The sequence below is a fragment of the Hypanus sabinus genome, chromosome 18 (assembly GCF_030144855.1).
Source record: "Hypanus sabinus isolate sHypSab1 chromosome 18, sHypSab1.hap1, whole genome shotgun sequence".
NCBI classification, from domain to species: domain Eukaryota; kingdom Metazoa; phylum Chordata; class Chondrichthyes; order Myliobatiformes; family Dasyatidae; genus Hypanus; species Hypanus sabinus.
Window position 1 is genome coordinate 64,937,795 of NC_082723.1, and position 27,458 is coordinate 64,965,252.

The window sequence follows — 27,458 nt, forward strand, 5'->3', positions numbered from 1 at the left end:
GGTGTATAGTCACAATCTTTATCCCACGGTAGGAGTAGCTAACTTGTGGGCTGAAGGTGCACTCTGACTCCGTGAAGGCAAACATGAAAGACAACTTGCAGAGAGTGCAAGAGGAATCTCTGTGTATTGTGCAACGGGAGTGCGCAACCTGTGACTGTCCACGTGGAATCATTAACAGCCTGACTTTTCCCAGATCACCAAGATCAGAGAACAACTCAATCCAACCATTCCAGCTACACATCTGAGTTATTTCCAGTTCACCTGTGACCTTTGGCATAAGAAAGGTTGGGAACCCCGATTTAGAGATATAGTGCTAAATAGGCCCTTCCAGCCATGTCGTTCAGTAACCCACTGATTTAACCCCAACCTAATCATGGGACAATGTACAATGACTAATTAAGCTACTAACAGGTATGTCTTTAAACTGTGGGAGGAAATTGGAGGACCCCAGGGGAAACCTGCACATTCAGGAGGAGGACAGACTTAGAGGACACTGGAATTGAACTGTGACACCTCAAGCTGTAATATTGTTGTGCTCACCACTGTGTTACTGTGGCGGCTATTCTTGGTGAAGGATGATGATGAGCAGTATGTCCCTTGCTCTAGTTAAAAAGTACGATGAGTGCTTTTGTGTTTTTGCTGCCACAGTCACCACTCCTCAACTGACCAGCGAAACAGTGTTGGTTAAAATCTCACGATCACCTCCTCCAATTGTTTCAATCCCAAATCCTTAACTTCTCACCTGTGATGAAACTATTCCTCATATAGAAAGTCATTTCTGCAAACCTACCAGACACAAGTATTAGGCCACAAGACGCAGGTGCAGAACTAGGCCATTTGGCCCATCATTTGATTAAGGCTGATCCATTTCCCTCACACCCTGACTAATCAAGAATTATTCAATCTCTGCCTTAATGATTTGGCCCAATGATTTGGCCTCCACAGCCAAATTTCACAGATTCATCAGCCTCTGGCTAAAGAAATTCCTTCTCATCTCCATTCCAAATTGACGCCCCACTATTCTGAGACTACACTGTCTGGTCCTAGACTCACCCATCATAGGAAACATCTTCTCCTCATCCACTCTATTGTTGACCGATCATCAACTGATTTACGTTTTGTAACTTCGAAACTTTAATTTAATCGAAAGGAAGACACAGGGTCCAAAATGCGAGTCTGGCTTTATTTTTACTTTAAGTGAGGCATGCATGGTGACATATGCCATTAGTGTATTTTTTTTACATGTAACCTGTAATTAATTATTTAAACAAGCAAGAATACTATATATCACACAAGATTACTCAAATATTACTTAAATGTCAAATACACGAGTTAGCCATTCCTTTGTGACCAACACCATCTAGGACAGGGGTTCCCAACCTGGGGTCCACAGATCCCTTGCTTAATGACACTGGTCCTGTTAGACAATATTCTATACTTAGGCTGTATGGCAAAATATTCACTTCAGCAGCAAACTTCAGCCACCAATCTTCAGATCTGAATACTTAAAATGCAGCTCTGGGCAACAGGTTCCTAAGAGCTACGAACTGCAGTTAATTGGAAAACCAGACAATGCTGATACAATATAATTTGGGTGTCGGGAGTGTGGGTGTGAAAGTTATATGTAAAAGATATATGTAATTCAAAAGAAGCACTGTAGAGACATTTTGATCTTTAGCTTATAAAATGTCACGTCATGTTGGATTGAGCAGGCTTCTTCCCCCAAAAGGGTCTCAATATGATGCCTGCTGTGTCTCATTTTGTCAAATAAAGACACTACTACGTATCTACTAGCTGCATCTTTCTAGTGACTGTTCACATTACAATAGTCCATGGCATTAAAAAAAAAGGACAGGAACCCCTGATAACACATTTTTCACCTTGGACTGCACTTTCTAGTCCAGATGAAGGGTCTGGATCTGAAATGTCAACTGTCTATTTCCCTTCACAGATGCTGCCTGACCCACTGAGATCCTCCAGCACCTTAGTGTGCTGCTCCAGATTTCCAGCATCTGCAGGATCTTGTGTCTCCGCAAGACAAATATTGGCCAGTCTTTTAACCACAGGTTGTTTATTATCGGATAATTAGACTACACATGGTGCTTCAAAAAAAATTACTGACATGATTAAGTTACTTCAGTTAAGTAGCATCTATGGATTCTTTTAAAAGATTCTTAAATTGTCGCTTTCTTTCCAAATTATCTTTTGCTTTCTTTTTCTTCTCTTGTTTCTTCCACTGCTGTTCCTGTTTTTGCTTCATAACTTCACTGTCGATCCCGTTGTAATAGACATCGAGCTTTTGTTGCAGAATTGTTCGGGCTATTTTCCTGTTCTGATCCACCGATCTCGTCTGATGGCACTAAAGCAAATGTGAAAGGTAACATTATCTGGAGCAGTCTGTGTAGTTAGCGTTTAGGAGTACTTCAACTGAACCAGGAGCAGAAATAGGCCGTTCAGCTCATTGAATCAGCTCGGCCATTGAATCATGGCTGATTTATTGCAGGGTAACGTAATGGGTGGAAACATATGCATAATACACGACCACCCACATTGAGTTGGGGTTCATGTTAAGAGGCTGGTCTGATGTGATGACATAATGATGTGAAGTATTTTACCGTCCATGATGTTTTGTGTTTGGTTGACAATAAAGGAGTTGTTACAGTTTTCCTTAAAGTGACTCTGTTGTTTTATTTACGAAAAGCTACATTCTTATCCCTCTATAAGACCATATGACAGAGAAGAACTGGGCCTTTTGGCCCATTGAGTCTGCTCCACCATTTCATCATGGCTGATCCAATGTTCCTCTCAGTCCCAGTCTCCTGCCTTCTCCCCGTACCCCTTCATACCCTGACCAATCACAGGAGTAGAATTAGGCCATTCAGCCCACTGAGTCTGGTACTAAAAATAAGAAGCAAAGTACTCAGCACGTGTTACACCACCATATAAATGCCTTACAAATTGTTACCTTTACAACAATTCCAGACGGGACGTGTTTGAGTACAACGCAGTTACTGGTCTTGTTGGTTGCCTGACCCCCAGGGCCATGTCCGCGGACAAACTGCTCATCTAAATCAGCTTCAGCCACCACAGGCAGGTTTGGTAGACCCTTCTTGCTGGCAGTCAGAAACAACATCGCATGCCTGGTGTCCAGAAATGGCTTAGCTGAAATCCATTGTTGCATGGAACATGGCCGTGCTCTTCCTAGAGACTGTAAGAAACTGTACAAAATGGAGGAAACCATTGCATCTGGAGCTTGGGCTTCGAAGGCAGTTTTCTGAAAAATACAAATTTGTATTATTTAATGTATTTTAAACAAATATGAGGGAAATAGATACTGGAATCATAGAAATTGTACAGAAAGGAGGCCATTCAGCCCATCATGGTGGCACAGTAGAGCAGCTGGTAGACCTGGAAATCAGGGTTCTATTCTATTCTGACCCTGTCCTCCAAAAAGACCACAGCCTTGTTGTAAGGATTGGAAGCTTGTGTGCTTCAATGACCCGGACAGCTATGTTGGCTGGAGTCAGGGCTTTATGCTTTGGCTCTTGGTAGGGTCACCCATGCCAAACAGATCAAAGGGTAAAGGTCAGACTAAGAGTAGTCCACTGGTCCTCCAGGTTTGGGGGTTCAGCTCAAGGCCAACAACTCTCTCTGCATGGTAAAGCAAAACTGTTATGGAAACAGCTACTGACACGATGAAGGAATCCCTGAACACCACCAGAGATGGAGGACCTTCTTTGCTGTTCCAAACATCAACAGTGTAAAGGGCAGTAAGAATGTCTGACCCCATGTTCTGTTTATGTTCTCCCAGTTGACCACCTGAGTAGGTTACCTGGCTCTATTAATTGCCTCCAGCGTGTGCAGGTGAATAGTAGGTTCGGGGGTGGGGTGGGGCGGTTAGAGGGGAGAATAAATGCTGTGATTCACAAAGGATTAGAGTAAATGGAAGGCTGACAGCACAGCATGGTGGGCCAAATGGCCTGTTTCTGTGCCATATCAGAATCAGGTTTAATATCACCTGTATAGGTTGTGAAATTTGTTATCTTTGTGGTGGCAGTACAAGGCAATACATAATAATAGAGGAAAAAATGGTGAATTACAGTAAGCAATTATACATTAAATGGTTAAATTAAATAAGTAGTACAAAAATAGAAATAAAAAAGTGGTGAGGTAGTGTTCATTCAGAAATCGATGGCAGAGGCTGTTGAGTTGAGTGTGTGCCTGTACCTCCTGGGCACTCCAAAGCCTAGTGCCCGTGAAGGAGCTGACTGAGCTTACAACTCTCTGCAGCTTACTTCGATCCTGTGCAGTAGCCCCCCCACCCCGCCCATACCACCCAGTTAGAATGCTCTCCATGGTACATCTGTAGAAATTTCTGAGTGTCTTTGGTGACAGCAAATCTCATCAAACTCCTAATGAAATAGAGCAGCTTTTGTGCCTTCTTTGTTGCTGCATCGATATGTTGGGCCAGGACAGATCCTCAAGATACTGACACCCAGGAACTTGAAGCTGCTCTCTTTCCATGTGTGATCCCTCTATGTGTTCCCTTGTCTCACCCTTTCTGAAGTCCACAATCAGCTCTTTGGTCTCACTGATGTTGGGAACAAGGTCATTACACTCTCGCTGACTATGTTGAGAAGAGCTGTTGAGTGTAATCCCTCTTTCCTGCCCCGCTAGTGCTGCAGGCCACAGCTCTTCAAGAACTCATTAGTACTGCTTAAGTAGAACAAGGGCCTCAATATCTACCTTCTTAATGGGCAGCACGTTCCAACCATCATTCTCGCCCCTCCCTCTAACTCTTCAACCAATTAGTTCAAATCTAAATCCTTGTTTTTGACCTCCTTGATGAGGGAGGTGTATGGTGTGAAGACCACAAGACATAGAAGAATTAGGCCATTCCATCATGGCTGATTTATTATCTTTCTCAACCCCATTCTCCTGCCTTCTCCCTGTAACCTTTGATGCCCAAGAACATATCAACGCTCTCTTTAAATATACCCAATGACTTGGCTTCCACAGATGTCTATGGTAATGAATTCTAAAGATCCTCCACCCTCTGTTTTTCCTCCTTATCTCTGTTCTAAAGGGACATCCCTCTATTCTGAGGCTGTGCCTTCTGGCTCAGTAGATGTATTCATCATCTGCGAGGAAGGCCAGGCACTCAGTGAACTTGGGGGCAAAATCAAAAAGGGTGATGAATACACTATTCCATAGGTGCACAGCATATGGAAACACCAGTGTCCAGGAATGGAAAGGGTTACAAAAAGTGGTGAATATAGCCCAGTCTGTCACAGGCAAAGCATGCCCCACCACTGAGTACATTTGCATGGAGCACTGCTATGAGAAAGAAGCATCTATCATCAAAGATACCCCTTTTCTCAGTACAACCATTGGGCAGGAGGAACAAGAGCCTTATGTCCAACGAGGTTCAGGAACAGTTACTCCCTTCAAACATTCAGCTTCTGAAGCAACGTGGATGATTTCACTCGCCTCAACTCTGACTGATTCTACGACCTACAGACTCACTTTCAAGGACTCAACAACTCATGCTCTCTATTATTTTTAATTGCACAATTTGTTTTCTTTTGCACATTGTCTGGTTGTCAGTCTTTTGTTTATTTATAGTTTTTCATAAATTCTATTTAATTATTTCCCTATAAATGCCTGCAAGAAAACGAATCTCAAGCTAGTATACAATACTGTGAAAAAGTCTTAGGCACACACGTATGGCTGGCTGCTTGAGACTTTTATACGGTGCTGAATCTGACAACGTGGAGAGCTGGGGTGGTGGGTGGCGCGAGTGCAGATGAACCCAGCCTTGCGACAGTGGGGAAGGTCATTTGATACCAAAAAAAAATGGTTTATTGATCATTACAGCTTGTCTCTCTGGTGCTTCCCGTTCCCTCCCCTCTCCCTGCCCCCTTCCCACTCTCAGTCCACAATAGAGACCCACATCAGAATCGGGTTTATCACCACTCACATAACCCAAGAAGCTTGAGTTTTTTTGTGGCAGCATTACAGGGCAATACATAAAATTACTACAGTACTGTGCGAAAGTCTTAGACACTCTAGCTGTAGGGTTGCAAGAAAAAGTTTGTGAACTCTTTGCAATTACAGTACCTGGTTTTTTGCATTAATTATAAAATGTGGTCTAATCTTCATCTAAGTCACAATATTAGACAAACACCATCTGCCTAAAGTAATAACACACAATAATTGTACTTCTTGTCAATACTGAGTACACATTTTAAACAATGATAGTCTAAATTCACAAAAGTTTGTGAACCTCTGGGGTAACACCTTCGACAAAAGCAATTTGGAGTCAGGGTTTTCCAAATCAATCAGATAAGGTTGGAGGTGTGGGTTTTAGAGGCCCTATAAAAAGACACTAAGATCTGTTTATGTGCACCATGTCTTGATCAAATCAACTTTCAGAGGACCTTGGAAGAATTGGAGAGGTGCATGAAGCTGGAAAAGGCTACAAAAGCATTTCCAAAGACCTGAGTGTTCAACAGTAAGAGAAACTGTCCACAAATGGAGGAAATTCAGTACTATTGCTACTCTCCCTAGGAGTGGGCATCCTGCAAAGATCACACCAACACCATAACATACAATGCTGAAGGAGGTGAAAAAGAACCCAAGGGTAACAGCAAAGGACCTGCAGAAATCTCTAGAACTTGCTAAAGTCTCTTGTCCAATGTGTCCACTATAAGACAAACATTGAGATGTTCACGAAGGGCACCATGAAGGAAACAACTGCTCTCCAAGAGAAAAACAACACATCGCTGCACATCTCAAGTTTGTAAAAGCCCACCTGGATGTACCATAATGCTTCTGGAACAATGTTCTGTGGACAGATGAGACAAAAATTGAACTTTTTGGCAGAAATGAACACCACTAGTTTGGAGGAAAAAGGGCACTGCACACCAACACCAAAACCTTATTCCAACTGTGAGATGTGGTGGAAGGAGCATCATGGTTTGGGGCTGCTTTGCTGCCTCAGGACCTGGACAGCTTGCAATTATTGAGGGAACAATGAATTCAAAATTGTATCAAGACATTCTACTGCAAAACGTCAGTGTAATGGTCTGTCACCCGAAACTTAATAGAAGTTGGATAATGCAACAAAACCATGATTGAAGCACAAGAAACCAACAACAACCTGTTAAAATGAAGAAATTTGCGTTTTGGAATGGCTAAGTCAGAGTCCAGACCTTAACCCAATTGAGATGCCGTGGTGAGACCTGAAGAGGGTTGTTCATGCACGGTATCCCAGAAATATTGATGAACTGAAACAGTTTTGAATGGAGGAGTGGTCTAAAATTCCTCCTCGCTGTTGTGCAAGTCTGATCAGCAGCTACAGGAAACATTTGGTGCAGGTTATTGCTGCTAAAGGAGGTTCTACCAGTTATTAAGTACAAGGGTTTGCATACTTTTTCCAGCCTGAATGGTGAATGATTAAACAATCTGTCAGATAAAGACATGAAAAATACAATTGTTTGTGTGTTATTAGTTTAGAAAGATTGTGTTTGCTTATTATTGTGACCTAGATGTCACGAAAACCAGGTAATTGCAAGGGTTCACAAATTCTTTCCTGCAACTGTATATGTGCCTGAGACTTTTGCACAGAACTGTATGGTAACGTATACACACTTTGATAATAAATTTACTTTGAATTTTGAAGTCTCCGGGACATAATGTGATCTCCACATTAATGTGGGAGGCAAAGCGAATGATTTCGGGTGCGTTGACAGAAATTTATACCTCCCCTTTAGCCACAGACAAGGTTCTAATTTCAAAGCTGCCAGAAAAGACAGCTTGATTCCTCTGTTTAAGGATAACGGGGATGAATTATAAGATGGTGAGCCATACATCACTGATGGGGAAATTAGAGAAGATTCCTGGAGACGGGCAAAGCTTGGAGACATTATTGAAAGTCTGCATGGGGAGGACCTGTCTCACAAGTGTACGTGATTGAGGTTTTTGAGGAAAGGAAGATGATTGATGAGGGGAGTGTGGAAGTTGCAGTGAGGCAACGATTAAGATGGTGTGGTGACTGAGACAGTGTGCAGATGCTGTCATTCTTTAGCTGAATACGGCTAGCAAGCAAATCTTGAACCTGGAGAACCCTGGCCACTGGACAAGCCAAGGGAATACAAGGAAAGATTATTTACACTAATGTCTGGACTGTGCACTAAAGTTTGCTGCATACTGACTTAAAATAATTTTCTGAATGTAATTAGCACCTTTTAGACAGATTGGTGCTCTTAATTTAGAGATACAGTGCAGAACAGCACAATGAGCCACACTGCCCAGCAATTCACTGATTTAACCCTCTCTGAGCAGGTGAGAGTGGCTCTGGGGAAACTCAGACACAGCAAAGCCCACTCCCATTTGGATAAGCAGGGCAACAGAGAGGATCGGTTTTTTTTTAATTTCCAAGGTCCTTCAATACCATACAGTCCTCATTGCTGGGGGAAAAGCTCCATTTAATGCAGATTGGCACTTCCATTGTATCCGGGATAATGGACCACCTGACTGGCAGACCACAGTTTGTGCAGCTTCAGAGCTGTGTGTCAGCATGGCTATAAGCAGCACTGGGGCCCCACAGGGGATTGGCTCCCTTCCTGTTTACTCTGGACTTTAGATACAACACTGAGTCATATTATCTGCAGAAATTTTTTGATGACTCAGGTGTATAAAGGGAGGATGGGAGGATGAATACAGGTCCCTGGTGGAGGACTTTAGGAAGACTAAGCCTGCATTGCTCCCTGTTACTATTAATGGTGAGGACATAGATGTGGTAAAACTTGAGTGGAGCACCAACCCAGAGGCTGTGTACAAGAAGGGTCAGAGTCACCTCTACTTCCTGAGGAAACTGAGGCCTCTCCTTCACATGTTCTACCAGTCTGTTGTCACCAGTACAGTCTTCTATGCGGTGGTGTGCTGGGGCAAGTGATGCCAATGAGCTGATTAGAAAGGCTGGCTCTGTTATAGGAGCCAAACTGGACATGCTGGAAGGCTGTGGTAGAACAAAGGACCCAATGGAAAATTCTGGCAATTCTAAACAATGTCTCTCCCCCTCTGCACGCCACCTTGACTGAACAGAGGAGCACTTTTAGTAATAGGCTAAGACAACTGCACTGCTCCAAAGAGCACAAGCGAGGTCATTCTTACCCTTGACCATTAGGATCTATCATGAGTTAACCTACAGCTGGGAAAGTGATGACCCCCTACTGTTAGGACTGTTTGAGGTAACTTTTTCAAATCTTTCTTTCTTCTCTTCTAATATTTGGACATCTGTGCCCCTGTATTGCTACTGTGACACTGTAATTTCCTTTCAGATCAATAAAGTATCTAGCCTAATCATGGGACAATTTAAAATGACTGGTCACGACCTACCGACTGGTAAGTCGTTGGACCGTGGGAGGAAACCGGAGCACCTGGAGAAAACCCACAAACTCAAGGCAAGGACGTACAAACTTCTCACAAAGGATGTCGAGTAATTCAACTCTGAACTCCAACCTGCTGTTAACTACCATGGCACTGCCGAGTCATCCCCCAATTTAACCCGAGCCTAATCATGGGACAATTTACAATGACCATTTGACTGACCAACTGGTACGACTTGGGACCGTGGGAGGAAACGGAAGCACCCAGAGGAAACCCACACATTCACATGAAGGATGTACAAACTTCTTACAGATGCCTTTGGAGTTGATCGCTGAGGGGAGGACTTCCGGCTCACCAAGGGAATGGCAGCGTAGGGAAAGGTCTCTTGACAAAAAAAGAATGGAAACTGCCCCAAAACCGAAATTAGACAAATATTTAGTATTGTATAATAAAAGGGGCAAGGATGATGGCTAACTACAAGAATAAAAAGTTCACTCAGAAGGCTGATAAATATGAGTCGCAGTAACACGAGGGGGCTAGCTTCTCCACGGCTAGCCAGGACGGAAATAATGAAGAAGAGTTGGTGAACCTGACTTTGATTCTCAAAGAGAATCGTGATTTCTGACAAGATAACAACAAACAGCTGGAAGATATTAAAGGAGAAATAGTAAAAACTAATTTGAGGTTAGATGAAGCCTAAGCGAGGATTGTAGGGACTGAGGAGAGGTTGTAAAATGCAGAGGAGGTAATAGCAGAAATGCTAAAGCTACAAGAGCAGCTCCAGTGGAAGCTAATGGACCAAGAAGGCCGCTCAAAAAGGGAAAATGTGAGGATCTATGGAGTTCCCGAAGGAGCTGAGGGTAAACCCGGATTGGTGATTCCCTTCGTGGAGAAGCTGCTTAGAGAGAACCTGGACATACCAGACACAAAAGACCTACAGATAGAAAGGGCCCACCATGCATTAGCACTGCAGCCTCCGGCAGACGCCCAGCCCAGATCGATTCTAGTCAGCTACAGAACGAAGGAAGAAGTGCTTAACCTGGCATGGCGAAAGAAAGGCTTTATGTGGAGCAACTGTAAAATCAGCTTTGACCACGATTACGTACCGGCGACCCTTGCCATACAGAAGGAATATGCGGAAACACGGAAGGTCCTGAAGAAACACAACATCAGATTCTAGACCCTGTACCCAGCTTGGCTTGGAGTCTTTTACAACAAAAACCTACACTACAGTGGAGGAGGCAATGTCAGACCTAGAGGACCGGGGACTACCCATCAAAGTTATCACCCAACCAGAGTCACTACTGGAGAGGATTCAGCGGAAGTCACGGCAGCCAGTGCGGCGAGGATGTTCCACTTGAACCAGAGTGTCAAGCTGCAAGGAAAAGCTGCAAGTATTCAGACGCGAGCGTACAGAGAGTATAAATTAATTAAGAGAAATGGCTGAAAAGAGTAAATCAGACTTAAATGTAAAATTAAAGCTGGTAACTGAAAATAAACTAGGCGGAGTAACTTGAATAATAGTAACATGGTTGAGACATAAAATGAAGAGAATTCTCCATGATTGTTCACACTGTGGAGGGCCCTCTACAGGGTGAAGATAGAGGTTATCCCTCTGAGCTGAGGCAGGTCAGTGCTCAGGCCTCACTGCTGGAAGTCGGGGGGAAAATTTTCAAATGTTCTACGCTCAAAAATGCCCAGTGTTTGGTTTTGTGTTCTGGTTTACTGTTGAGAAAGGATTGCTCACTGTTTGTTTAGAAAAGGAGCGTGTTTCCACTTCTACTAGAGAAAAATGCAAATTGAAACTGTAAAAATAATTTCCTATAATGTTAATGGGGTCTTGAATCCAATTAAGAGAAATAAGATTATGTCTGAATTGAAAAAAGAGAGGGCACAAATAGCCTTCCTTCAGGAAACGCACGAGTCCATCCGAACATGCAAAATTAAAAAGAATGGGCTTTAAGCATGTATTTTATTCATCATATAAATTGAGCCACAAAAGAGAAGTAGCTATTTTAATATCAAGTGCTCTTTACCATGAACATATTTCAGAGACTAAAGACAAGGATGGACGATTTGCAAGAATTATAGGAAGAATAGAGGGTACCGAAATAACATTGCTGAATGTTTATGCTCCACCAGGGAGTGAATGTCATTCTATAGACACAATTTTGACCTAATGGCCAGCTCTCAAGGGGTAGTAATCTGCAGAGGGGATTTTAATATTATGTTAAACCCTGCATTAGATTCTTCAGGAACAGTTATTCAGAATAAACCTCTGACTAGCAAAGTGAAATCATTGATGGAGGAGTTGGGAATAATAGATGTGTGGAGGGAATTAAATCTCACTAGTAAAGACTATACATATTACTCTTCCCCTCATTCAGCTTATTCAAGGATAGACTTTCTTTTATATTTAACATATTTAGATTCAGGATAAGAGTGTATCATTGCAACAATTGATTTGTCGGACCATAGCCCAATCTCTATGTCCCTAATTCTGGAAAGAATAATGAGGAAAACACTATGGGGGTTAAATTCACATATATTCAATAACCCAAAAGTAATGGAGAGATTAAGGGGAGAAATCAAAGAATACCTAGACCTTAATAACACAGGAGAAACATCATTAGTGATCTTATGGGATACATTGAAAGCCATACTGAGAGGAAAAATTATTTCCATTACGACTCACATGAAAAATTTTAAAGCACAAAAATTAGCAGATCTTCAAGGAAAATTAAAACAACTTCAAGCTGTAGATAGCAACAAAATTAATTCTAATTTAAAATAGGAAATTAAGAAATTGCAAAGTGAAATTGATGAGATTTTTACTTTGGAAACTCAAAGAAATTTTCTTTACCTGAGACAAAAGAATTATGAAGTAGGAGGTAAATCAGCTAGATTATTAGCAAATAAGTTACGTAAACAACAAACAGAAAATACAACTCATAAAATAAAGAATCCAGAAACAAAGCTTGTTGAGAGTACAATAGGGAAAATTCAAGAGAGTTTTGAAACATATTATCGAGAGCTATACTCTCAACCCTGGGCCTCCAATGACACTTAGCTGAATTCTTCAGAATTACCCAAACTCACAGATTTACAAAATGAATGTTTATTAGAGCCAGTAACTGCCAAAGAACTGAACATGGCCATCTCTAGATTAAAGGCCGGAACGTCTGCAGGCTCTGATGAGTTTACCTCAGAGTGGTACAAATTGCTGAAGTCAGTTAGCTCCATTATTACTTACACCTTTAACTGGATCTTACAGAGAGGAGAAATTCCACCTTCCTGGAGAGAGGCGATTATATCAGTTATTCCTAAAGAGCGTAAAGATAAACTAGAATGCGGCAATTACCGGCCAGTCAGTGTCCTTAATTTGGATTATAAATTACTCACATCTGTATTAGCTCATAGACTGGAAAAGCTTCTACCTGGCCTCATCCACTTAGGCCAGACTGGACTGATCCAGCAAAGACAAACTCAGGACAACATAAAGAGAACTTTACACATATTAGAACAGGTTACTAAGAACAGGACAGAGACAATGGTAGTGGGATTAGACGCTGAGAAAGCTTTTGATTCAGTTCAATGGGTATTCTTATACAAAGTGTTAGTAAGATTTGGCTTTCAAGAAAAGTTTATTAAAGTAATCTAGACTTTATATGACAGCCCTACAGCGGGGACCTCTCTGACTGTTTTATTTTAGAGAGAGGAACTAGACAGGGATGCCCAATCTCCCCTCTCCTCTTTGCACTATACATTGAACCTCTTGCCCAACTAATACGACAGAGCAAAGTTGTAAAAGGTATCAAGGTGGCAGGGATTGAACAGGAGGTGGCGCTATTCACAGATAACGTCTTAGTCTATTTGAGTGAACCAGAAAAATCATTTATAGGATTGTTTACACTGTTGGATGGGTTCGGGAAAATATCAGGTTATAAAATTAATGTAAAGAAAACGCAGGTTATATCCCTAAATTATACAGCATCCAAAAACTGCAGGAACGGCACACAAAATGCTGGTGGAACACAGTGGGACAGGCAGCATCTATAGGGAAAAGCACTGTCGACGTTTCAGGCTGAGACCCTTTGTCAAGACTAACTGAAAGGAAAGATAGTAAGAAAGTTGAAAGTAGTGGGAGGAGGAGGAAATGTGAAATGATAGGAGAAGGCTGGAGGGGGTGGGATGAAGCTAAGAGCTGGAAAGGTGATTGGTAAAAATGATACAGAGCTGGAGAAGGGAGAGGATCATGGGACGGGAGGCCTCGGGAGAAAGAAAGCGGGGGGGGAGGCACCAGAGGGAGATGGAGAACAGGCAAATGACTAAATATGTCAGGGATGGGGTAAGAAGGGGTGGAGGGGCATTAATGGAAGTTAGAGAAGTCAATGTTCATGCCATCAGGTTGGAAGCTACCCAGACAGTGTATAAGGTGTTGTTCCTCCAACCTGAGTTTGGATTCATTTTGACAGTAGAGGAGGCCATGGATAGACATATCAGAATGGGAATGGGACGTGGAATTAAAATGTGTGGCCACTGGGAGATCTTTTTGGATTCCAGACCTAACCAATTCCCCTCTACCACCACTCTCCTCTGTCTAGCGGAATTAGTTCTTACTCTCAATAATTTCTCCTTTGGCTCCTCCCACTTTCTCCAAACCAAGGGTTTAGCCATGGGCACCCATATGGGTCCCAGTTATGCCTGCCTTTTTGTTGGCTTTGTGGAACAGTCCATGTTCCAAGTCTATACGGGTATCCGTCCCCCTCTTTTCCTTCGCTACATCGACTGCATTGGTGCAGCCTCCTGCACGCATGCTGAGCTTGTTGACTTCATTAACTTTGCCTCCAACTTTCACCCTACCTGGTCCATTTCCGACACCTCCCTCCCCTTTCTTGATCTTTCTGCTTCCACCTCTGGAGATGGCTTATCTACTGATATCTACTATAAGCCTACATACTCTCACAGCTACCTGGACTATTCCTCTTCCCGCCCTGTCTCTTGCAAAAATGCTATCCCCTTCTCACAATTTCCCTGTCTCCGCCGCATCTGCTCTCAGGATGAGGCTTTTCATTCCAGGATGAAGGAGATCTGCTCCTTTTTTAAACAACTCTGCTCTCAAACGCTTCTCTCCCATTTCCCGTACATCTGCCCTCACCCCATCCGCCTGCCACCCCACTCGGGATAGGGTTCCCCTTGTCCTCACCTACCACCCCACCAGCCTCCAGGTCCAATGTATAATTCTCCGTAACTTCCGCCACCTCAACGGGATCCCACTACCAAACACATTTTTCCCTCCCCCCCCTTCTGCTTTCCGCAGGGATCGCTCCCTATGCGACTCCCTTGTCCACTTGTCCCCCCCATCCCTTCCCACCGATCTCCCTCCTAGCACTTATCCTTGTAAGTGGAACAAGTGCTACACCTGCCCTTACACTTCCTCCCTCACCACCATTCAGGGCCCCAGACAGTCCTTCCAGGTGAGGCGACACTTCACCTGTGAGTCGGCTAGTGTGGTATACTGTGTCCGGTGCTCCCAGTGTGGCCTTTTATATATTGGTGAGACCCGACGCAGACTGGGAGACCGTTTCGCTGAAGACCTATGCTCGGTCCGCCAGAAAAAGCAGGATCTCCCAGTGGCCACTCATTTTAATTCCACGTCTCATTCCCATTCTGATATGTCCATCCATGGCCTCCTCTACTGTCAAAATTAATCCAAACTCAGGTTGAAGGAACAACACCTTATATATCAGCTGGGTAGCCTCCAACCTGATGGCATGAACACTGACTTCTCTAACTTCCGTTAATGCCCCTCCTCTCCTTCTTACCCCATCCCTGACATTTTTAGTTTGCCTGTTCTCCATCTCCCTCTGGTGCTTTTGCCCCCTCCCCCTTTCTTTCTCCCGAGGCCTCCTGTCCTATGATCCTTTCCCTTCTCCAGCTCTGTATCACTTTCGCCAATCACCTTTCCAGCTCATAGCTTCATCCCACCCCCTCCAGTCTTCTATCATTTCGTATTTCCCCCTCCCCCCACTACCTTCAAATCTCTTATTATCTTTTCTGTCAGTCAGTCCTGACGAAGGGTCTCAGCCCGAAACGTCAACAGTGCTTCTCCTTATAGACGCTGCCTGTCCTGCTGTGTTCCACCAGCATTTTGTGTGTGTTGTTTGAATTTCCAGCATCTGCAGATTTCCTCGTGTTTGCCCTTTAAGGATACATATGATCTTAAGTGGGAAGCTAAATCATTAAAATATTTAGGAATAACCCTACCAAAAGAGCTTTCAACATTGTCACAAGTAAATTATGGGCCATTAACTTCAGAGATAAAAGCAGATATACATAGATGGAACCTTATCCACTTTTTAAGTCTAAATTCAAGGATAAATACCACAAAAATGAATATTCTCCCTTGGTTACTTTACTTTTTCTGGACTTTACCTGTGGAGGTAGATGATAATCAATTCAGGGAATGGGACAAATGGATTTCCCGCTTTATCTGGCAAGGAAAGAAACCTGGAATCTGATTTAACACTTTGCAGTTAGGAAAGGAAGGAGGAGGTATGGCACTTCCTTGCTTGAGAAATTATTTGTATGCTTCACCGATAACCCCTCTGTTATATTGGTGTAATGGGGAATACAAGGCTAGATGGAAGGAAATAGAATTTGGATTGATTGACAGTTTTCCTCTACAATTGCAGACAAAGGATTGACTGGAAAAGATTAAAAACAGCTGGATAAATCTCACACTAAAAGTATTGAATATACAATATGTTAAAGCTTTTCAGATGGTGTGCCAAATTCCTTCCCAGCAGAGGAAATAAAAGATTTGAACTATGGATAAAGAAAGGTCTTATAACCTACTTCTCACTCACACATAAAAGTGTATTACAAAGTTTTCAATCCCTGCAGGACAAATATGGCCTAGAACACAATGACTTTTTTTAGGCACCTTCAAGTACGACACTACTTTAACCAGAATTGTAGATACACAGACTTATCAATAGCAGAATTAGAATTTTTCAAGATTCTGAAATCAGCTTACAGCTCAATACCAAGTAAATCAATTTCTCAGTTATATAATGCCCTCTCTCATGTCAAAAATGAAAACACATTGTATATTTAAGTGAAGTAGGAAAAGGAAGCGGGGTTGGTACTTTCAGAGGAGGCTTGGGGGAAGATATGCAGCTTTCAGTGGTCTTCAACTAACTCTTTGGTTTGGAGAGAACATTGCTGAAAAAATACTATAAGATACTTCAAGACCCCATACCAGGAAAAATATAAAGACACAAACGTGGTGTGTTGGAGAAGGTGTGGCCTCAAGGAGGCAAATCATTTCCATATTTTTTGGGATTGCCCTAAATTAAGTTTATACTGGAAAGGTAATCACAGAACATTAGTTAGGGTATTTAAGAACCAGATACCTCTGAACTTGGAGACTCTCTATTTGGGGCATGTATTGTTTTTGGAACAGAAGAAAGATATAAAGCTGCTGCAGGCCCTTTTAGAGGCAAGTAAGAACTCAATCACCAGAAAGTGGCTAAATCCAACATTAGAAGATTGGCATGAAATTATTTTGGAAATATTTAAAATGGAAAAGATGACTTACTCCCTGAGAATTCAAAAAGAAAAATTTTATCAAATTTGGAATAAATGGATTGAATTTATAACCCCAATGTGAGCAGACTTTAGATGACTCTCCTAAAGTTTCATACTGCTTTCCTCATCAACATAGTGATAGTGTTAAGCTCCCTTGGTTCGAATGTTCACTGTTTTATTTCTGGAAAACGAGGAATTAATACAAGCAAAGAAAAAGATTTCAGAAAAAATGATAAAATGAAGTAAATAAGTACACAGGGATTGGATAAGTATGTCTGTGGGTAGGAGCAAACATGAACGTGTTAGGATATAAACACCTACGATGGAAACTACATGGGGTTACACACAATATTTTGGACTAAAAGAAATGGACCAGAAGAGATACATGGAAATTATTATTCAACCATTATTATTTCTATCTTTTTTAACAACTATTAGCATTATTTAGTTTAATAGTGTGGAATTACAATTGTACATAAATATCTATTTAAGTGCCTAATTATATATTCTTTTTTATTCCCACTGTTACCTACTTTGTTATGCCCCCTTTTTAAAAAATTTTTCTTTTAATATCATCTTAGTGTGTACTTGTGAATGCATAAATATATAGATTTATACATATATAAAAAATGGAAAAGGTTTTATATGTAAAAAAGTTTGTGTAATACTTGCGAGTACCTTATCCAAATAAAAATAAAGGAATTGAACACTGAAGATCTGAGCTGTAATAGGATCAGGCTAACCGCTGCTCTACTGTGGTGTTAAAATTAGGACAATTTGAATCTATTGTTGCCCACGTGTTAATGCACCAGAAATTTGCCAATATTTCATCTCTTCTGTTTGAATTAATAGTTTGTTATTGTCAATTATACAATGAAAAGCTAGTCTAGCCTACTGTTGATAGAGATCAAATCACTGAGGCAGAACAATAACAGAATGCAGGATCATAACGAGGTAGGTTGTGAGACCAAGACTCCATCTTATTGTCTTTGGGAGCCATATAACAGCAGGGAAAAAAACTGTCCCTAAGCCTGGTGGCGTGTACCTTTGCTAAATGGAAGAGGGGAGAAGAGAGAATGTGCAAGGTGGGTGGGAACTTTGACTCTGCTGGCTGCCTTTTGGATGGAATCTGTGGAGGGGGGGGCGGGCTGGTTTCCATGATGTGCTGAGCTGCGTTCACAACTCTCTGCAGTTCCTTGTGGTCACAGGCAGAGCAGTTGCTGCACCAGGGAATGATGCAGGATGCTTTTCATGGCCCATTGATAAAAATTGGTAAGGGCCAAGGGTGGGGGATATGTTAAATCTCTGTCCCACTGGTGAGCTCTCTTGGCCATGGTATCTACATGCTTGGATAAGAATTGGCCATTAGTGATGTTCACTCCTGGGGACTTGAGCTCTCAACTTAAGCACAATTGAAACGCACAAAATGCTGGAGAAACTCAGCAGGTCAGGTAGCATCTAGTGAGGCCAGAACTAGGAAGATTGTACAGTTTAATATGTGGCTAAGGAGTTGGTGTAGGAGGGAGGGTATATGATCATTGGGCTTGCTTCCGGGAAGGTAGGACCAGTACAGCATGGGACAGTTTGCACCTGAACAGGAGGGTACTAATATCCTTGCAGGAAGGTTTGCTGATGGGGTTTAAACACGAGTTGCAGGGGGATGGGACCAGAGTGCCAGAACAGTTAGTGGAAAGGTTGTGAAGGCAGATGTTGGTATGACCTCAAAGTTAGGAATCAAAAGGTTGAGCATGGTGTGATTAGTGTACCGAGCTGCTAATATTGCAATGCAAGTATTGTAGGAAAGGTGGATAACAGAGCTGAAGATGAGGCAGTTGGCTTAAAAAACAGAGGCAATGTGTAGTGAGGAGAGGCTGTTGATAGGGTAAAATTGCAGTCAACTGGATGAGTTGCAACATAAATGCAGACAAAATCGAAAAGGTGAATACAGGACTGAAGGTGTTATATTTGAATGTTTGCACTGTATGGAATACGGTAGATGAACTTGTAGCACAATTACAGATTGGCAGGTATGATGTTGTAGGCATCACCGAATCATGGCTGAAAGAACATTACAGCTGGGGGCTTAATGTCCAAGAACACACAATGTATCAAAAGGACGGCATTGCTTTGTTTGTAAAAAACAAAATCAAATCATTAGAAAGAGGTGACATAGGGTTGGAAGATGTTGAATCATTGTGTATAGAGCTAAGGAACTGCAAGGACCCTCGTGGGAGTTGTATACAGAGCCCCATACAGTGGCCTACAAATTACAATGGGGGGGGGGGGGAAGGAGGTAGAAAATCATGCCAAAGGGGCAACATTACAATAATCATAGGGGATTTCAATATGCAAGTAGATTGGGAAAATTAAGTTGGTGTTGGTTTCTAGGAGGGGGAATTTCTAGTGTGCCTACGAGAGGGTTTTTCAGAGCAGCTGGTGGCTGAGCCCACCAGGGGGGGTCAGCTATTCTGGATTGGGTGTTGTGCAATGAACCGGAATTGATTAGAGAGCTTAAGGTAAAAGAACCCTTAGGGGAAAGTGCCCATATGATCGAATTCACCCTGAAATTTGAGAAAGAGAAGCTAAAGTCAGATGTATCAGTTTTCCAGTGGAGTAAAGGGAATTACAGAGGCATGAGAGAGCAGCTGGCCAAAATTGATTGGAAAAGATCACTGGCAGGGACGACAGCAGAGCAGCAATGGCTGGAATTTCTGGAAGCAATTCTGAAAGCACAGGATATATACATCCCAAAGAGGAAGAAGTATTCTAAAGGAAAGATGGCTAACAAGAGAAGTCAAAGCCAACATAAAAGCCAAAGAAGGGGCATATAATAGAGCAAAAAATAGTGGGAAGTTAGAGGATCGGGAAGCTTTCAAATACCAACAAAAACTAAAAACGTCATTAAACAGATGGAGGTCATTAAGGAGAAAGTAAGCTAGCCAAGAACATTAGAGAGGATACCAAAAGTTTCTTCAGATACATAAAGTGTAATAGAGAGGCAAGAGTGGATATTGGACCATTGGGAAATGATGCTGGCGAGGAAGGAAATGGCAGACGAACTGAATAAGTATTTTGTGTCAGTCTTCACTGTGGAAGACACTAGCAATATGGTGGGATTTCCAGATGTCAGGGGTCATGAAATGTGTGAAACTAGAGAAAAGGTCTTAGGAAGCTGAAAGGTCTGAAGGTGCAGTAGATAAGTTGGTGGAACGCAGCAGGCCAGGCAACATCTATAGGAAGAAGTACAGTCGACGTTTTGGGTCAAGACCCTTCTTCAGGACCAACTGAAAGAAAAGATAGTAAGAGATTTGAATGTTGGGGGGTGGGGGGGAGAGATTCAAAATGATAGGAGAAGACAGGAGGGGGAGGGGTGAAGCAAAGAGCAGGAAAGTTGATTGGCGGAGGGATGAAGCTAAGAGCTGGAAAGTTGATTGGCAAAAGGGATATAGAGCTGGAGAAGGGAGAGGATCATGGGACGGGAGGCCTAGTGCGAAAGAAAGGGGGAGGAGTGCACCAGAGGGAGATGGAGAGCAGGCAAGGAGTGATTGTGAGAGGGACCGAGAGAGGAAAAAGGCAAAAGGAAAAAAAGGGAAACAATAATAAATAAATAAATAAAGGATGGGGTAAGAAGGGGAGGAGGGGCATTAACGGAAGTTAGAGAAGTCAATGTTCCTGCCATCAGGTTGGAGGCTACCCAGCTGGTATATAAGGTGTTGTTCCTCTAACCTGAGTGTGGCTTCATTTTGAGAGTAGAGGAGGCCATGGATAGACATATCAGAATGAGAATGGGATGTGGAATTAAAATGTGTGGCCACTGGGAGATCCTGCTTTCTCTGGCAGACAGAGCCTAGGTGTTCAGCAAAATGGTCTCCCAGTCTGCGTCGGGTCTCACCAATATATAAAAGGCTACACCGCGAGCACCGGACGCAGTATACCACACCAGCCGACTCATAGGTGAAGTATCGCCTCACCTGGAAGGACTGTCTGGGGCCCTGAATGGTGGTGAGCGAGGAAGTGTAAGGGCAGGTGTAGCACTTGTTCCGCTTGTTCTTCCTCTGGTGCTCCCCTCCCCCTTTCCTTCTCCCTAGGCCTCCTGTCCCATGATCCTCTCCCTTCTCCAGCTCTATATCCCTTTTGCCAATCAACTTTCCAGCTCTTAGCTTCATCCCTCCGCCTCCTGTCTTCTTCTATCATTTTGGATCTCCTCCTCCCCCTCTCAAATCTCTTACTATCTCTTCTTTCAGTTAGTCCTGAAGAAGGGTCTCGGTCCAAAATGTCGACTGTACTTCTTCCTATAGATGCAGCCTGGCCAGCTCCGTTTCACCAGCATTTTGTGTTGCTTGAATTTCCAGCATCTGCAGATTTCCTCATGTTTGTAGTAAGTTACCTGGACCAGATGGTGTACACCCCAGGTTTCTGAAAGAGGTGACTGAAGAGATTGTGGAGGCAGTAGTAATGATCTTTCAAGAATCACTAGATTTTGGAATGGTTGCAGAAGACTGGAAAATTGCAAATGTCACTCCACTCTTCAAAAAGGGAGAGAAGCAGTAAAAATGAAGCTATAGGCCAGTTAGTCTGACCTCAGTGGTTGGGAAGATGTTGGAGTCATTTATTAAGGATGAGGTCTCGGGGTACATGACTCGTGATAAAATAGGCTGTAATCAGCATGGTTTCCTCAATGAAAAATCTTGCCTGACAATCTGTTGAAATACCAAGCAGGGTAGACAAAGGAGAATTGATTGATGCGTGTACTTGAATTTTCAGAAGGCCTTTGACAAGGTGCCACATATGAGGCTGCTTAACAAGCTACAAGCTCATGGTATTAGAGGAAAGATTTTAGCATGGATAAAGCAGTGGCTGATTGGCAGGAGGCAAAGAGTGGGAAATAAAGGAAGCCTTTTCTGATTGGCTGCCAGTAACTAGAGCTGTTCCACAGGGTCTGTGTTGGGAACGGTTCTTTTTACATTATATGTCATCTATTTGGATGATGGAATTGATGGCTTTGTTCCAGTTTGCAGGCAATATGAAGATTCAAAGATTCAAGATTCAAAAACTTTATTGTCATTCTAACCGTACATCAGCTCTGCGGGGCAGAATGAGACAGCGTTTCCCAGGAGCAGTGCAATCGTAACAAACGCAACACTAAATAATAAACATAACAATAAATAGTAAAACACAACAGCCACATGTCAGTTAAAAACAAGTTTTAAGTGTCCAGTGTAAGTTAAAAGTGTCCACAACAGAGCAGCTATTTTGCAGTCTGACTGCCTGTGGGAGGAAGCTGTTTAGTAACCTTGTGGTTTTAGTTTTGATGCTCCTGTAACGTTTACCTGATGGCAGAAGAAGAAACAGTTCATGGAGAGGGTGTGAGGGGTCTTTAATGATGTACCGTGTCTTCTGGAGGCATCGACTCTGAAAGAGGTCTTGGACAGAAGGTAAGGAGACCACAATAACCTTCTCTGCTCCCCTAACCACCCTCTGCAAGGCTTTTTTGTCAGCAGCACTGCAACTGGAGTACCAGGTTGTGATGCAAAAGGTCAGCACACTCTCAACCACACCTCTGTAGAATGTAGTTAAGATGTTAGTGGGGAGTGATGCTTGTTTAAGCTTCCTCAGAAAGTGCAATCTCCGCTGGGCTTGTTTCACAATTCCAGTGGTGTTCCTGGACTAGGTGAAATTGCCCAAGATCTGCACCCCAAGGAACTTGATGTTTTCCACTCTCTCCACTGTGGAGCCACTGATGCTGAGGGGTGTGTGCTCAGGCTGAGACCATCTGAAATCGACAATCGTCTCCTTGGTTTTGGTGACATTAAGCATCAAGTTGTTGTCACTGCACCAGCTCTCTAGGTGTTTGACCTCCTCCCTGTACATTGTTTCATCATTTTTGCTGATGAGCCCCACCACTGTGGTATCATCAGCAAATTTAATGATCAGGTTCTCCTTGAATCTGGCTGCAGAGTCATGTGTTAGCAGTGTAAACAGCAATGGGCTAAGCACATAGCCTTGTCGGGAGATGTTCCTGCCAACACGGACTGACTGTGGTCTCTTTGTCAAGAAATCCAGAATCCAGCGACACATGGCAGTGTAAAGGCCAAGCAGCGACAGTTTCTCCACTAGTCTCTGTGGGATGATGGTATTGAAATCAATGTACAGGATTCTGGCATAAGTGTCTTTGTTGTCCAAGCGAGAGAGAACTGTGTGCTGTGTGGTGGATATTGCGTCCTCCGTATTTGGACGATAAGCAAACTGTAGAGGATCCAGCGATGAGGGGAGGCTGGCTGTGATATGAGGCTTGACAAGCCGTTCAAAACATTTCATCACTATGGGGGTCAGGGCGACGGGACGGTAATCATTCAGACAGGCTACAACTGGTTTCTTTGCTACAGGGATGATTGTGGAGGTTTTGAAGCATCTGGGGACAATGGCTTGACTAAGGGAGATGTTGAAAATGTCTGTCAGGACATCTGCTAATGCATCAGCACATTCCTTGAGCACACGTCCAGGGATGTTGTTGGGATCTCCCGCTTTTGGTGGGTTAACCCTGGCAAGGGTCCTCTGTGTTTGCTCTGAATCAATGATGGGAGCCGGCTGGTCAGATGTTAAGAAGGGACTGGCTCTCCCCCTTGCTGTAGTGTTTGATGCTTTGAAGCGTGCAAGAATTTGTTAAGCCTGTTTGGAAGAGAGGCATTGCTGTCATCATTTTTCTGCCTGATCTTGTAGTCTGTCAGAGCTTTAATTCCCTGCCACATCCATCTGGTGTCACCTGTGTCACAGAAGTGTCCATGTATTTTGCCCGCATAGGCCCTTTTCACTTTCCTGATCCCTAGTGAAAGCGCAGACCTGGCTGAGCGAAGTGTACTCCTGTCCCCCGATCTGTAGGCTGTGTCACGGGCCATCAGTAGTGAACTCACCTCTGTTGTCATTCATGGCTTTTTATAACCACGTGCGGTGAAGGTTTTCAAGATAGGCGGAGGGGCAGGTAATTTTGAGGAAGTAGAGAGGCTACAGAAGGATTGAGACAAATTAGAATGGGCAAAGAAGTAGCAGATGGAATACAGTGTCAGAAAGTGCAGTCATGCATTATAGTAGAAGAAATTAAAGGGTTGACTGTTTTCTAAATGGAGAGAAAATACAAAAAAATGGAGGCACAAAAGGACTTGGGAGTCCTTGTGCAGGAGTCCTTGTGCAGGAGTCCCTAAGTTACTTTATAGGTTGAGTCTGTGGTGAAGAAAGCAAATGCAATGTTAGCATTCATTTCAAGAGGATTAGAATATAAAAGCAAGGATGTAATGTTGAGACTTTATAAAGCACTGGAGAGGCCTCACTTGGGAGTATTGTGAGCAGTTTGGGGCCCCCTATCTTAGAAAGGATGTGCTGAAACTGGAGAGAGTTCAAAAGAAGTTCACAATAATGGTTCCAGGATTGAATGGCTTGTCTTATGAAGAGTGTTGATAGCTCTGGGCCTGTTTTCACTAGAATTCAGAAGAATGAGGGGTGACTTCATTGAAACCTATTGAACACTTCAAATAAAAGGTGTATTTGAGCATGGGCACTTGCATGGGTTCCATCTATGCTTGCCTTTCTGTTGGCTACGTGGAACAGTCTATTCCGGGCCTATGTTCCGGGACCGGTATCCGATCCCACTTTTCATACGCCACATTGACAACTGCATTGGTGCTGCTTCCTGAACCCATGCGGAGCTTGCTGACTTCAATCAACTTTGCCTCTAACTTCCACCCTGCCCTCAAATTTAGCTTGTCCATTTCTGACACCTTCCTCCCCTTTCTTGATCTCACTGTCTCCATCTTTGGAGACAGCTTATCTACTGATGTCTATTGTAAACCAATGGACTCACAGCTACCTGGACTATACCTCTTCCCACCGTTACTTGTAAATACGCTATCCCTTTCTCTCACTTCCTCCATCTACGCTGCATCTACTCTCAGGATGAGGCCTTTCACTTTAGCACAAAGGAGTTGTCCTCCTTTTTCAATTAAAGGGGCTTCCCTTCCTCCACCATCAATGCTGCCCTCCTCCATTTCATGCATGCCTGCTCTCACCCCGTCCTCCCGCCACCCAACCAGGGACAGGGTTCTTCTTGTCCTCACCTACCATCCCAACAGCCTTCGCGTCCAGCTCATAATTCTCAAAACTTCCACCATCTCTTACGAGATCGCACCCCCCCCCCCAAACTTTCTGCTTTCCACAGGGATCGCTCCCTATGTGACTCCCTTGTCAATTTGTCTCTCTGTACTGATCTCCCTCCTGGCACTTGCAGTGGAACAAATGCTACACCCGCCCCTACACCTCCTCCTTCATTACCATTCAGGTCCCCAAACAGTCCTTCTAGGTGAGGTGACACTCCACCTGTGAGTCTGTTGGGGTCACATACTGTGTCTGGTGCTCCCGGTGTGGCCTCCTGTGAGACCTGACTTAGATTGGGAGACCATTTCACCAAGCACCTATACTCTGTCCACCAGAAGCCGGATCTCCCAGTTGCCTCTCATTTTAATTCCACGTCCTATTCCCATATGTCAATCCATGGGCTCCTCTACTGTCGCGATGAGGCCACACTCAGGTTGGAGGATCAACACCTTATATTTTGTCTGGTTAGCCTCTAACCTGATAGCATGAACATTGATTTCTTGAACTTCCAGTAATGGCCCCCCCCCCCCCTCACCATTCCTCATCTCCTCCTTCTGGTGTTCTTCTCCCCTTTTCTTTCTTCTATGGCTTTCTGTCCTCTCCTCTCAGACACTCCTTTTTCCAGCCCTGTATCTCTTTCACCAATCAACCCCAGCTCTTTACTTCATCCCTTCCCCTCTTGGTTTCACCTATCACCTTGTGTTTCTCTCTCCCCTCCCCCATCTTTTAAACCAACTCATCCTTTTTTCTCCAGCCCTGCCAAAGGGTCTCAGCCTGAAACATCTGACTGTACCTTTTTTCCATAGATGCTGACTGGCCTGCTGAGTACCTTCAGCATTTTGCGTGTGTTGAATGGTGAAAGGTCTTGATCGAGTGGATGTGAAGAGTATGTTTCCTATGGTGGGACACAGCTTCAGAATAGAGGGTGTCCTTTTCGAATGGAGTTGAAGAGGAATTTCTTTAGCCAGAGAGTGGTGAATCTGTGGAATTCTTTACCAACGGTGGCTGTATCTGTTTCTTATTACGATTCATAGACAATGTTTCCAAAGGATTCTTCTGATAGTTGTCCCTGTTGTTAACTGAAATTATTCCTTCATTTCATTCCTGTATGAGAGGGCTCACAGGAGCAAGATATATCTGCTAGTTGAGTGGCGTCATACCAACAACCTTGCATTCAATGTCAGTAAGACTAAGGAACTGATTGTGGACTTCAGATCGGGTAAGACGAGGAAACACACTAATTCTCATAGAGGGATCAGAAATGGAAAGAGTGTTCAACTTCACTGGTTGCTCCTTAGTGTCAATGCTGAGCCCAACATATTGCTTCAGTTACAAAGAAGGCACGACAGTGGCTATATTTCATTAGGAGTTTGAGGAGATTTGGTATGTCACCAAAGACATCCACAATTCTATAGATTTACTGTGGATGGCATACTAACTGCCTGCATCACCATCTGGTATGGGGGGTGGGGGTGGGCTACTGCACAGGATCTGAATAGACAGCAGAGATATGTAAAATTAGTCAGCTCCATCGTGGCTGTCATAGTACTCATGACATTTTCAAGGCGCGAGGCCTTAAAAAGGCAGTGTTCATCATTAAGGACTTGTCTTACTATCATCAGGGAGGAGGTACAGGAGCCTGAAGACACACACTCAACTATTCAGGAACAGCTCCTTTCCCTCTGCCATCAGATTTCTGAATGGACATTGAACGCATGAACACTACCTCAAAACTTCGTTTTTCCCCTTTTGCACTACTTAACTTTTAAATACATATATATAATATTTACTATAATTCATGTTTTTTATGATTATGTACTGCAATGAACTGCTGCAGCAAAGACATGAAATTTCACATCAGCCGGTGATAATAAACTTGATTCTGATTCCTCGTTACACAGCCTGAAATTATCTACCTGGTGATTCCTTCCTCCAGGATTAAGAGCACAAAGGGGTGGGCAGTGTGACTCTGGACACCGTCTGGTGTTTCAGCTTACCTCAGCCCTGGAGTTGACATTGGGAATAGGCAAGAGTGTACTTCAGATAGCCAGTCCCCTCACTATCTCACTCCAGCCTTTGTCAGCTCTGAAAGTTGGACAGTGGAAGGGGCGCTGGACCCAATGCCCGACGAACTCGAATGGCGAGGATCGACCCGCGCCCCTGGAGAGGACACAGGCCTGAGAGCAGGTGTCCACGCATGTGCAGAATCCAACACAAGACAGCCAATGATGTCTCGCTAATACCGGCCCAGTCAGCCAATCACGTTGCGCGAAGCTGGAGCAGCCAGCCAATCACTTCGCGTAGAGTTTGTTTTGCTGTTGGCGGTT

At 43.4% G+C, this 27,458-nt stretch overlaps 1 protein-coding gene and 1 pseudogene across 1 annotated transcript; one reads left to right on the forward strand and one right to left on the reverse strand.

Moving 5' to 3' along the window:
* On the reverse strand, positions 1 to 27,339 carry mtrfr (mitochondrial translation release factor in rescue). Its single transcript, XM_059994558.1, has 3 exons — positions 27,129 to 27,339; positions 2,966 to 3,274; positions 1 to 2,359 (listed from the first exon to the last, which is right to left on the reverse strand). Exons 2-3 carry the CDS (start codon positions 3,239 to 3,241, stop codon positions 2,141 to 2,143), a joined length of 495 nt encoding a protein of 164 aa, XP_059850541.1. The 5' UTR covers positions 3,242 to 3,274; positions 27,129 to 27,339; the 3' UTR covers positions 1 to 2,140.
* On the forward strand, positions 15,510 to 17,688 carry LOC132377535 (uncharacterized; annotated as a pseudogene).
* Positions 27,340 to 27,458: the final 119 nt, after the last annotated feature.

What these genes read in the sequence shown, in the direction of transcription:
- mtrfr (XM_059994558.1), bottom strand. Translation starts at nt 3,241, where the DNA reads ATGGTTTCCTCCATTTTGTACAGTTTCTTACAGTCTCTAGGAAGAGCA. An exon ending in CGTCTGGAATTGTTGTAAAG is followed by an intron (nt 2,360 to 2,965) that starts GTAACAATTTGT and finishes CATTTGCTTTAG; the next exon opens with TGCCATCAGACGAGATCGGT.